A 13,864-nucleotide genomic window follows, 5' to 3' on the forward strand; every position below is an offset into this window, starting at 1 on the left:
GGCCTGCAAGGTGACCAAGATTGATGGCGGGTACAGCGTGGGCGTGCAAGCTATCACCACGAGTGCAAGAGTTATCAGCGCGCACGGTGTTTCGTGAGAGCCACTTGTATGCGTGGGTTTCCTCTGGGCACTTTGAATTACCCCCCCCCCCCATACACAATGCAAAACGCTCATTAATGAAATTGGCCAATGCATGAACCCTTCTGAGTCTTGACAGCCTTGTGCTGAGAACACCTGCAGACGGTGCATGTCTGCATGTATCTTGAACTTTCCTTTGCACCGCACGTAGCCGACCGTGCTCATCGGAGAATTTTAAAAAACAACCAAAAGGCCCACGGAAAAGTACTCGCTTAGTCACTTGGCATGTCGTAGGAGGCTTGCGAGTCTTGAGGACCCATAAGATGCGGGGGAGAGGGGGGGGATTTGAGGTTACCATCATCATCATAAAAGAAGACAGGAAATGGACAGAGTTGGAGGTGGTGTGAGTCAGATGGAGGCGGTGTGGGAAGGGGTGGGGGTCCATTCGGGATTTTTTGTTGTTGGCGCCATACAAACAACACCTGCCGGCGAATGCGCAACTCAAATCACGCACGCGCACGTATGCACGCGCACGCACGCATGCACGCGCACGCACGCACGCACGCGCACAGCGGCGCAGCAGCAGAGGAGAGGCTGCAAGAAGCCAACAACCACCGCGTTGCTGCTGCTGCTGCCAGTTGTCATCGTCGCTGCCAACGTGGTCTCAAATCCAACAAGGCACGGGCATACACTTCCAGCTCCGCGCTTTTAACGCCCCCCCCCCCCCTGCAGAGGAGGGGGGGGGCACGTACGAACGCCGCCACGCCACGAAAACGCCACCGCTCGTCAACTTTGCAGCTTTCGTTTTCGTGCAGACAAAACGATGCGTCCCATGCAAGGAGAGGAGGTGGGGGGTGGGGGGAGGGGCAAAGGTCAGCGAAACGATCCGGGCCCTTCCTTTCTCGCAAGACACACGCCCGCGTGAAACCTTAACCGAAGCCGTTGCTGCTCCTCCTTCCTCCTGCTCCCTCCTAAAAAAAACAGCATGCGTGATCTTAATCGAGTCTTTAGTCTGTGATCTCCGTGTTGTCATTTATGTCTCGACCGGTCTCGCTCATCACGCGTTGTGGAGCGAGGTGGGCGTCAAGTCCAGGACACCGTTGCAAACGAGATGTTGCACCACATTTCTGGACCTTTTGCGGATGCAATATTTTTTTCCCATTAATATTAAATAATATTACCAGGCCAGCCCATCAACCAACTCACTCCACACGCCACAAATACAAATGAAGGCGAGAGATGGGAGCAAGTCTGGACTGCGGGCGACGTCAAAAATTGAACATCTCCTACAGCGACTCGACCGTCGATCAACCCCGGTTTCAACCTTCCACGCCGCCAACGGTTGACCATCAATCGAATCGGTTGACCATCCCATGCAACTGCTTTATCGTGACCTTTAAGAGAATGACAACACGGAGATCACAGACTAAAGACTCGATTAAAATTACGCTTGCTGTTTTTTTTTAGGAGGAAGGAGCAACAACGGCTTAGGTTAAGGTTTCACGCCGGCGTGTCTATTGCGAGAAAGGAAGGGCCCGGATCGTTTCGCTGACCTTTGCCCCCCCCCTTCCTCCCCCCACCTCCTCTCCTTGCATGGGACGCCTCGTCTTGTCTGCACGAAAACAAAAGCTGCAAAGTTGACGAGCGGTGGCGTTTTCGTGGCGTGGCGGCGTCCGTACGCGCCGCCCCCCTCCTCTGGTACCGACGGGGGGCGGTGGTGTTAAAGGCCGGTTGTCCATCAACGGGTTGACCATCAACGAGTTGACCATCACCAGGTTGACCATCAACCGGTTGACCATCACCAGGTTGACCATCAACCAATTCGGGACCGGGCCATGTGGCCAATGCGGCCACGCAGATGCACAAAATGGCGCGTCAAAGTTTCGACGGCCTGCACGTGGCATGGACACGAACCCCAAACCATCGACCGCATCTTGAACACTTCGCCGCCGCTGTCTGCACTTCTTTAAAGAAGGGAGGAAGGAGATCCACGGACAATTGAGTGGATAACACATCTAAAATTACATGTTTATATTGCTGCTATAAATCCATACGAAAGGAGAAAGACTCAACTGGGTATAAAGCTTGAAATACACAAAAGCGACCTCATCCTACAAAGTGGCACGGTTTGCCGGTTTGTTTCCACCACCACCACCCCACCCCCAAACGAAACCAAAAAGGCCACGACCCTCTTGTAACCATGAGTACAGAAGAATGCTGCTGTGAAGGCTACTCCTCGCGAGAAGGCACACAAACACACACACACACAAACACACACACAAATACACACACACACACACAAACACACACACAAACACACACACACGCGCGCGCGCACAAGAAACAACCCTCTGGCATGTCAGGGGGTCTAAAAGTTCACTCAACTCGACGAAACGTTTTGCGTGTTGGTACGGAAGCGAGCGCAGTGCGTTTGTGTCGGAGCGCATTGCCTCGAAAGCGGAAAAAGGAGCAGCACTGCGTTTTTTTTTCGGGCAGATAAACACGCCACGAATTTGTGTCTGGTGGCAGGACGGGGGGGGGGCCTCCTCGTCCATTCAAAGAAGCACGGAGGGGGGGGGGCGAAGCAAGCAGCACACCCAGACGGACCACCGCTCACTCAACACTTGCAACTCACGACGCACTTTTCCACTGGATTAGAATTATTAACGCAGTTCAATAAGTCACATTTAGGTTACTGTAGATATATTTAAAAGAGGGCCATCCTTTTACAGGCATACCCCTACCCCCCCACGGCTGATTAATAATGAAGCCCGCTTACTTCAGGTTTCAATGTAATATTGTGAAAACATTAGTGACTGAATAATTGTGAAAGCGATTGGTCTGCGTGTCTGAACACGCAGCCATCCCGTACGAATTATACAACGCAGCGCCAACTTTTGCATTAAAATAAAGAAGTGGGAGGGAGGGAGATGTGGGGGGGGGTGCGTTTCATAATCCGGACAATGCAGCGCTCTTACTCTAAAAACCATATCGATTTTTTTTTACAAAAAGTACGTACGGCAACAGTCAATTCTTACTGGCGGTGTTTGTGTTGCCCGTCGCAGTACCCCCGCAAGGGACCCCCCCCCCCCGACTCCCCCCAGCCGCGGCGATTAGCGCAGGGAACAGAATGTGCCGGGCCTCGAGTGCGCGGCGTTCTTCTTCTTCCACTGCTGCTGCTGCTGCCGCTTGGTGCACCGCAAGTCGCCTTTGCAGGACCGCAGCTGCGGACTGAGAGCAGCGGCAGCAGCAGCAGCGACGCTCTCCCCGGTGCGTTTTCGTGCATTTGGCACCCAACGGATGGGGCAATGCAATGCAATGCACGCACCTTGAAAACGCACAAATCCATCCGATGTAAATAAAGGAGGGCGTGTGGTTTTTGTTTTTTGTGGACTCTGCATTTGCGTGTCACGAAGCACGTGGGGGGGGGGGGGGTTAGGGTTGCAGCCGCACGTGTCGACAAACCCACGTGGGTTTTATTTTCCGCCGGGTGACACGAAAGAGCGTCTTGTACCCAGGCGAGGCGCACACGTTGGCGCCGCGCTGGGTGTCAATGCCGGATCACATTCCGTGTCAACCCGGAGCGATTTACCCCGGATTCTGGTGCAGCGGGAACTGAGTTTTCAGGTCCACACGACGCGTTTTTTTGTTGTGTCTGTTTGTTTGTCTTTCTCCCTTGTGATGGGACTTTGTAGGATGAACGTTGAGACTTATAAGGGCACGGGGTGACCAATAGTGTCCGAATTGGTCTGTAATAAAGATAGGTACTGATAAGGGGTTAACAGGTATGCAAGTGTATGTAGCTCAGGTGCATTGAATAAAACGTGTTGGGGGGGGGGGTGAGGGAAAGTGTGGGAGGGGGGTATTGTCCACTTAAAAAATGCATTCGACGTGCAAGCAAATCTAAAGTTGCAACAACAACAAAAATAATAATTCCTACAACTTCAATGTTGTTCAAGTTACGTGAGAACACGAATCCGGGGCCTCGACCGTGCTGAGCTTCCTGAGGATTGAGAGGTCGGGGCGACAACTCCACAGTGACCCGATTCGCTCGTAAGACTGACACCCGACAGATCCGTGTTAAACTTTGTGTCGCAAAAAAAAAAGGGCATACAAAAACCAAGGGGAGCTCGGGGGAGGCTGCATACGATTGCGATTAATGTTAAACACACGTTAAACAAACGCTTAAAACAACGTTTAAAGTATCATCTATCGTGCATTCCGCTCTATCTTATCTCTCCAACCTCTCCCTCCCCTTATGTATATACGAGTCAAGGCTGTGACGCCCATTGCATCATTGTTTTACATGTTGTTCCACTGCTCCCTCCAACTTACTGGAGCCAGTCTGTATACACATGCAAAACGACGCATGCATATGCATGCACATACAAAGAGAAAGACCCCCCCCCTCCCCGTATAGCCCTAACAGACATTTGGGGCAAGTGCTGTTTGCGAGCACATACACATACATAGTGCTCTCATGACGCTTGCGTTAGTCAGCAAGGCCGCAGCCGAGTCTCGTGACTCTGTTTGCAAGGAGAGAGAGAATCCTGCCAAGTGTTCACGATTGGGAGCGACGGCTGCTGCTGTGCATCGAGTCATCTCGAGTAACCCACGGTGAGCATTTGCTCAAAGCCATTTAGTCCATGCACCATCATCAAAAAAGGCAAGTTCGCCGTGCTAATGATTTGGATCCGCTCTGCCAAGAATTTTGGAACGACTGGATTTGGGGAAAGCCGTCCCGCCGACTTTTTCACCGACGACGCGGTGGGGTTTTGGGTTGTGTTCATTCTTTCCTTTGTCTGTTACAATTTACACTGTTAGACCGACCCAGATGCCAGCAAACACCTCCTTTGCACAATTGTGCAACGCGATACGGCGGCACTCTTGGAAGAGAACAGCAACCCCCCCCCCGCCGTGCGTCATGGAATGGGGGTGGACGTCAGCTCCCCCCCCCCGTACCACCTCCTCTTCCCCCCAGAGAGTAGTGGATTGCCCCTTGCTCTCATTGCATGCGGCCGTAGCCCGCTGATTTTTTTGGCCTCTGTATATGAAAGCGGAGGGGGGGGGCACAAGGCAGGCAAGTCGACGCACAAGTCACACTTTGGTGCAAAAGAAGACGAAATCACCCCCCCCCCCCGGAATGAACGCATCGTATAACCTGCGGAGATTTGCAGTATAACATTTTTTTTACGGATTAATATTGGAATTTTATTAATTACCCACCCTCTCGAGAGAAATAGAGAGAGAGAGCAATTCATTATTTGTAATGCTCTTTGATTTGTTTGGCCAGGAATGTCTCTCACGCTCTCTAAAACCTCGTGGGTGTGATTTATTTGTATTCTTCTTCAAGAGGGTCCCCTGTAAGGCATTGAGATGATGAATCGATGATATTGCTTTGCGTGGGTTGGAAACCGGATCCACCACAGGGAGTTAGGGGAGGGATGGGGTAGTGGGTGGAGGGTAACAATCAAAGGCTGCGCACAGATTGATTCAACAATCCATTTGCTCTTCTTGGTTCTTTCGGTAAAGTCACGTAGAAGGGAAATGATAAAATAATTAAAAAACACATTTTTAAATATTAATATATTATTATATTATATTCTTTTTTATTTTAATATATTACATTATTTTATCATGTTTTATTTTTATTATTTTATTATTTCCCTTCTACGTGACTTTACCGAAAGAACCAAGCAGATGAATCCTTGCAGTCACGAAAGAAGCTTTAAAACGAAATCCATTTTCTGTACTGCCCTGGCAATTCCGCAGCCCACGTTATGCGTGTGCTCGTGCGGGCATTGCCACTAAGGGAGACAAAGGCGACCGGGAGTGGTGCTGGTCACCCACCCCCCTCCTTGTGCCGTGCCGGCCTTCACAGGTTCTACTCGCTAGCAGCACTTGCCCCAATAGTCTGTCTTGTGTTTACATGCACAATGTATTATATACTGTACATTAGACACCCGATCACAATGGGTGTACAGTAATTAAACGACTTCCCAAAGGGGAAACACGAACAAAGCGGACGTGATACTACAAGATTAAAAACAAGCTATCATTCTGGCTCCACAGCACAGGATGCTGCCGTGCGTGGTGCAATCGGCAACGCGCCGGCATTTGTAATCCACAATTCGCCGGTTCGATCTCCAGGCGCGGCAGTTGAAACAATGAGCCACGTTTTTTTAAATACCCCTCGCCTCTGTCCACCCGCCAGTAATAAATGGGTGCCACCACAGCCCAAACAAAGTAATTGCGGGACATATGTGGGGGGGGGGGGGGAAGAGCTTCATAGCTCATCGGATTTCTCCAGCATAAATAAAAATTGATTCGGGCAGGCCACGTGTGGTGGGGTTAGGGTGTCGGTACCACTCACGTCTGACCATCGTGGAAGAGTAGGCCATAATACCCTCCCAGAGACACTGCATTCCCTAGGACTCAACCCTTGTGGAAGTTATTGGACCAACAGAGGCGTGAGCAAGCAGCTGCAGGGCTGCACCTTTATCTTATTTTTTACAAAAGGCACGCACGTGTTATGCGAGCTACCATTCGGCGATTGGTGTCGGGAGGTGGGCGAGAGAATTCATGTAAGTTCCTAATGATTGAAAATGTCCTTAATTGTTTACTTGATAACTAACATCATTATCCCAGAGCTGAACATCCCCGATCTCGAACATTCGTCCGTGGACCTTTTCACGTGCCACGCTATTGTAATGTGCTTATGTAAGTTGCATACACACACTATGCACGTATAATGTATCGCTTTCTTTGAGCAAACACATTTTAAATCAATCAAATCGGCCTCGCGCGCAAGCAGCTGTAATGGTGGGCTGTTGAGAAATTTAATTCCGCCTTCATCCAGCAGTGGAGTAACCATGGCGCGATTATGCTGCCGACGATTGCCTTTCAATGCGCGGCAGCGGTTGAGTGCTTTGCAATCCGGTGAAACGGCGATGAGATTCGTGCATCGTGCAGTATGGCGTGTGACCGAGGAGGGCGAACGCGCATTCGTGTGTGTTTTGTGTCGCTGATAAAAAAAACACACTCGAGTTATTGGGCTGGAATAACGCAGGACTTTCCGTCCGTTCGATCTGGCCAACAAAGCGTCACTCACCGAGTCGGGTGGGTCTCGTAAAGTCGGGATGTTTGGGCCAGTGCGATTGCAATGCATTACATAACTCTGCAACGATGGCAATCGATGCTTAACGTCCATTCTACGATCGCCACGTGGTTGGGAATTTCCACGCATTCCTGAGCGAGGGGCCTGCGATGCTCTCACACGGCTGTTTTTTTTACGAGACAAGCAGGAATGACAGTATGAGAAACAAGACGAGGGGTTTACCCTTTCTCGCAATACACCAGGTGTTACGATGTTCAACCACCAAATACTGTCGGATACATTTTGTGCAAGAAATCAAGAAGTACTAAATTAAACACACGCATTTTGGTGGTGAACATGCATGCATGCAAACTAACATGCTCCGATATACATGTGCATTGTCTTTGAAAATGATTGTAAATAAAAAAAAACGTGGGATGATCCAGTCTACCCGTGCAATACCGAGACACGGTCCTTACAATTGTTTGCAGCGCGATGTATGTTGAGCAAGAAAAAGTGTTCAACATCAGTGCCAAGGATCTCTAACTACCACGGATCACGAAACGACTGCCTGAGAAATCCCCAATCACACCTCGAGGGGGCCCGCGCAAGAGTCACCACTGCCGCTGCCGATGGAGAGTGGATTCAGGCCCACGGATGTTAGCTAAGTGGGGGTGGTGGGGGGGGTGATGTTTTAATCAGAAACATCACTCTCAATTGACGAACGGCAGTGCAAAGTCGCTTTGCAGAACACACGTAAACATCTCTCTCTCGATTTAAAGCTTTCGTGACTGCAGGGATTCATCTTCTTGGTTCTTTCGGTAAAGTCACGTAGAAGGGAAGTAATAAAATAATAAAAAATAAAACATAATAAAATAATTCTCACTATTTTTTTATTTTATGTTTTATTTTTATTATTTTATTACTTCCCTTCTACGTGACTTTACCGAAAGAACCAAGAAGATCTCTCTCTCTCTCTGTGTCGCGAAAAGAAGCAGCTCGTTTGCCCGAAACGTCGCCTGGTCGTGCATACATTTGTTTTGTTCAAGACATCTTTCTCGTGCGCGTGTTTATTTGTAGGTGCAGCGTTTTGTGACGAAACCTGTTCCGAGGTCATGTCAAGTTTTGCTTGTGCATCCACTTGCCAACGCGGTTAATGCACCGCCGATAACACAAAACTCACAAGCGTATCATCTAATTATTAAAAGTAGCACGTCAGGGGTAAGATCTATTGCAATTAGCCAGGAGCACAGCAGCAGCGACACACACACAAGTACGACTTGACACCAGCACGCCATTGTCTTCACGAGCGCGCGCATGCATCCAAAGGCAAAGATCCCCCGTATAGCCTCAAACAGAACTGTTGGGGCAAGTGCTGTTAGCGAGCACCTATGAAGGCACACGATGGAGTAGGGTGGCCCAGCGTCACGCCCGGCCGCCTTTGTCTCCCCGGTGGCGGTGTTTACTGCACACCGCAACCCAGGTACTTATTTAAAGCTGAGTCGACCTGGGGGAGGGGTGGGGAGGAGGCCCAGGACCGGTTCAAATAATCGTCGCTGGGTGTCGGCCGTAAGCGGGAATCGAACTCGGGTCTCAACGTGGCGCTCACCGCTGCACCACCGCTCTCCACGCACACATTGCACACACACAAAGATCCCCCATATAGCCTTAACAGACTGTAGGGGCAAGTGCTGTTAGCGAGCACCTATAAAGGCCTAGGGGAGGCCCGGGACCGGTTCAGATCATCGTCACCGGTGTTGGCCGTGAGCGGGAATCGACCCCGGGTCGCCGGGTTCATAGCGCAGCGTAGTGCTAACCACTACACCACCGCTCCCCACTGTTTTGGTCTCGACGAATTAAAGCGGGTGAGAGATCTCCTTCACTCGTGCCATCTCCACATCTCCTATCCCCCCCCACCCACCACCACCACACCTAAGGTCCCCCACCAGCACGGAAATGAAAACGCGGCCCCGATGCAAAAGTGAAAGCAAGAAATGGATCCGCTGCCGGGCGCGCTCCCGACACGCGCACGCAGGCTAAAGAAAAGACAAAGGTCCCCCGTGTAGCCATGACAAAGAACGTCGGGGGGGCAAGTGCTGTTAGCGTGCGTACATCCTCGACGACACGCCTTGTACACAGGGGCGCGTACACACACGTACACACATGCACACGTACACACACACGTACACACGTGCACACGCACACACGCACACGCGTACACACACGTACACACACACATCGCGCACCCGACAAGAGACAACGTCGTTTGCAAACGCTGGTGCGTGCCACGGTCACGCACAAAAGACAAAGATCCCCCATATAGCCTTAACAGACTGTAGGGGCAAGTGCTATTAGCGAGCACCTATGAAGGCCAGAACGGCACACGAGGGGGTGGGTGGGTGGCCAGCACAACGCCCAACCGCCTTTGTCTCCCCAGTGGCGATGTTTACACACCGCACCAGGAACTAATTTCAGACTGAGTCGACCTAGGGGAGGCCCAGGACCGGTTCAGATAATCGTCACTGGTGTTGGCCGTGAGCGGGAATCGAACCCGGGTCACCCAGGTTCATAGCGCAGCGCGCTAACCACTACACCACCGCTCCCCCCCCGGTCACACACACACACGTACACACACAAGCCAACAACGTTTACCTTTCGGAAGCGACATGCCCGTCTCCTCGCGTTAAACGAGCGCTTGGAAGACGCCGCTCAGCCTCGCCGCTTGCCTCGGCTCCTTTCCCCCTCCCCGCCTCCCTCCCCTCTCAGCCCACTGCCGAAACTCGGCAACACAAACTCGGCGGGTGCAGCTCAACGTGAGCTCCTGCGCTCAGCTTCACCACCAACAACTGACTACCACCACTACCGCTGCTGCTTGCACCCACCAGCACCACCAGCACCACCACGCGCGACTCAACACCTTCACTCAGCTCCTCCGCGGGGATGGGATGATCACTGCGGGGGGGGGAGCTGTGGGTGGGGTGAAGGGTGTGGGCTAGGCGAGGTGGAGGGGGGGAGGGTTTGTGGTGTGGTGGAGGTGGAGCAAGGGAGGGGGGGGTGCTCAGGAGTGATCATGAACGTCGCAGGATTGTGAGAGGTGTGGCACGCCGGACTGGAGGGAGGGATTCGGGGACGTCCATCTAGCAGTGCACTGAACATGGCTGATTATAATTATTGGCACTCAAGAGGTGCGTGGGCTCGGGAGAGGGTGGTGGTGGGGGTGGTGGGGGTGGTGGTGGGGGGGGTTCCTTTCGGCTGTAATCTTCCGGAAGACCGAGTCAGCCCTCCGCCCACAGTGCGCGCGTCGTCGTGGTGGTGGTTGGTCAGCAGAGGGCAGCATTTTGTTGAAGTGGCCGTCGCAGCCGTGGCGGAGCTTGCAGAAGACGTATACAGCCTCTCAAATGGGGGTCACCTTGGTGCGGGGTGTGTAAACAATCGCCGCTGGGGGAGGCAAAGGCGGCCGGGCGTGGCGCTGGGCACCCTCCCCCCCCACACCGTTGCCGGCCTCCATAGGTGCTACTCGCCAACAGCACTTACAATGGTGAACACTGGACTTGCAGTCCATCGATCGCCGATTCGTTCTCCCGACGGCAGTTGAAACAATGGGGCATGATTCCTAAATACCCCGACCTCGCAGCAGTATGCAGTGATACACCAGAGTACGTGAGCGGGCGGCGTGTGGTAGGGTAAAATGTGGGTACTAACACCTCTTCCAAGACGTCTGGCCAGTCTAGTAGGTCAATACCCTTCGTAGAACTCCCTTCGGTATCACGAGGGCTCTTACTCCAGCCGTGGCGTGAGCACGCAAATGCAGGGCTCCATATTATCTTAGAAACGAGTAAAAGAGGCTACAGGGGTGTTTTGCTGCAGGTCTAGAAGGTGGGTTAAAGCAATTCATGAACAAATCAGGTTTAAAAAAAAACTACTTTTTGAATGCACACACTTTTATTTGTACCAAAAAATGGGGGGAAAAACGTTATTTTGATCTCAGTATTAATCAAATATGATGTGCTGACTAAAAGTAGGTGGCTTGCATAATAAGGAAAATTAAACATCGAAACGAAACCACCCACTTTTATTCAGCACATCAAATTTGATTCATACTGGGGTCAAAATAATACATGTTTATACTTTTGAGTGCAAATAAAAGTTTGTGCATTGAAAAACTTTTGTTACCTACATTTTGTCTGGATGATGATGGATATAATATATTTGAAATGCTGCAATACATTTCTTAGTTTAAAAAAAAACACGAAGAGGCCCAGGATCGGCGGGACCTGGACCGGTTTTTTTTCAATGAAATCTTAAATTGACACGCGAGACGACGACGCGTCTGTGTTGAAAATGTCACTTCGTTAGTCTTCGTAGATCCGAAGATATTAAAGCGTCAAAGATTTGAACGAATATAATCAGACAACAGTGCAAGTTAGATTTTTAAAAATATGTAATAAAAAAACGAACATCCATGCTCCTCTCCCTCTCATCGATGTGCGTTCCTGCTCTGCCAAACGTTGCCGGACTGCCTGGGTGGAGGACAAGGTTTGGTGGCCTTTGGTCAGACTCAGATTTGAGATGCTTGGTATGCTGCCCTGTCGCTGTACGTCTTCGTGAAGGGCGCTCCGCCCTCTCAGTTATCACGAAAGGAGGGAGGGGGCATTTGTAATTAGGTCTCAGTTAGAGAGCATATTCCCCACGATGGGTTGATACACTGGTGATGAGTTTCTTGGCAATGGTCACGAGGAATGAGTGCCACGTACTTTTCTGCAGTTTTACAATGGCCCGTCACTTTGCACCAATTGCCGCTCACGACTGGAATGAAATTGTTTCGTGAGGATTACGGCGCATTGTTGAGTCGCGGGATCACGAAAGAAGGCGACGGCTTGTGGAGGCCTTCATCCAGCAGTGGATTGACCATGGCTGACGATCATTATGATGGCAATGACTAAAATCTTTCTAGAGTGCGATACGGGACATTTTTTCTCTCTCTCTCTCTCTGGGGCTTAGCGCCACAGCGCGTGGATTTATAGCGTTAGTTTATTTGTTTGCTGGTGACTTTGTGTGTTTCGTATCGGAATCGCCTCCAGTGCTCTTGCTGCTGGCGGCAATAAAAGTTGTTTTAAAGTCAAAAAGTATCTCTGGGGCTTCGTAACGCAGCACATGCAACACACACAGCGCCCTCTCTGAACACTTTTTTTTATTGTGGCCATATTTTAGTTGTATTTATTTTAAACAGCAACCGGAGGAGGACAATGAAACCCACCGAATACCGGTTTCACTCTTGGTTAGGAATCATCAGTACAGTAAAGCCATCATTATCTTGTGCCTCTGGGGGCTTCACGTGGCCAAGCTCTGGGTCCCTGATTGATGTGGATACAGTCTGGGTCTGCTGCCTTAAGGGTGACTAAACCAAATCGCAGGCTCTCCGTATATAGGATTTTTAAAAAACTCGCAGGAAAATGCCACAATTATGGCTCTTTTTACGAGTCGCTGGTCTAACGTTCTAAACCAAGGCTGGTGAGCATTGCACAGGTGTAGTATGGCAATGCCACGTGACATGCAAGGCATGATGGGAGCACCGATTGGGTGGTCACAATCCCGCTGTCGTTGGCTGTGTAAAAAGCACATTTTTGCGTCTATTTGTTTATCTATTTTTGCTCTTACTTGCTTCCACCCTGCACTCGTTCTTCTGTCCCACGAGTTTCTCATCATTTACAAAAGGCGTTAGATTGGGTTTAAGTGATTTAATGCAGCATTGTACTGTGTCAGTCTGTGGAGCCTATGAACGAACTGTATCTGTCATTATTTGTTTACATGAACACCTGTGAACCATTCACCGATGTGGACTTTGCTCGAACCGACCACACAAATAACAAAGGCAGAGTAAAACTGAACACGACATTGTTTGTAATGGAGTCTGTAATATTTATGAACAACACGAAATAGGCATTTGACCAGGGTTAAACAATTATATGGTTGCCACAATATAAAATTTCAAGATACAATATTAATTTTCACGATATGACGATAATCGCGATATCAGGTTTCCCGAACTCTGTCGTATTTCACAATTTTATTGTATCGATATGTTGTTTTTCTGTGCTCCATCCCTAATGAAGATGAATTAAAAGCTCTGCAATTGCAGTTCACTCAGCAGAAGCCTGTGCCACGAGTATTCCAATCTTTGCAACTTTAAAAGGGATAACGTGCATAACGAACAGGCAGGCAGTAACACAAGATGCGATTAAATAGTTGAGCGAAGTTCCATCATGTCATCGATTACTCTGCAAAACACTTTTCAAAAGATTCAATTCGTGGGTAATCGTAAATATTTCGTCAGGAAATGCGATCTGAAAAAAAAAACAATTATTGCCCAATTATAATCACGATATAACGATATTTAGCAATAAACGGATGATACAATTATTGTGCGTCTTGTGTCGTACGATAATGCATTTCCATTTCGCGGGAATCCGAACACCTTCATATTATCCGCGAGGTGATTTCAAAAGGCTACACCTTAAACAAAATACCCCAACAAGTTCCAGGAGCAATCTTGCTACAGCGCATCGCTGCGTTTTGCTTATTGCGCTACTTGCACTGAATAGTTGCACCATACGTGTACGGCGCATGGAAGAGCCAACCCAAAGTTTTTTGGGTGGGGGTGGGTAACAGACATTTAAACTCGAAAATATA

At 49.9% G+C, this 13,864-nt stretch overlaps 1 protein-coding gene across 2 annotated transcripts in view; it reads right to left on the reverse strand.

Annotated features, from left to right (window-relative positions):
* Nucleotides 1–10,116, reverse strand: part of LOC144726440 (dual specificity mitogen-activated protein kinase kinase 6-like) — a 53,890-nt gene extending 43,774 nt beyond the window's left edge. For both annotated transcript variants that reach the window (XM_078605160.1, XM_078605157.1), the window contains exon 1: nt 9,827–10,116. In XM_078605160.1, the coding sequence (XP_078461286.1) occupies nt 9,827–9,842 (16 nt within the window). In that variant the 5' untranslated portion in view covers nt 9,843–10,116. The remainder of the gene's footprint in view (nt 1–9,826) is intronic.
* Nucleotides 10,117–13,864: the final 3,748 nt, after the last annotated feature.

The sequence above is a fragment of the Lampetra planeri genome, chromosome 23 (genome assembly GCF_965212315.1).
Source record: "Lampetra planeri chromosome 23, kcLamPlan1.2.h2, whole genome shotgun sequence".
Classification (NCBI taxonomy): domain Eukaryota; kingdom Metazoa; phylum Chordata; class Hyperoartia; order Petromyzontiformes; family Petromyzontidae; genus Lampetra; species Lampetra planeri.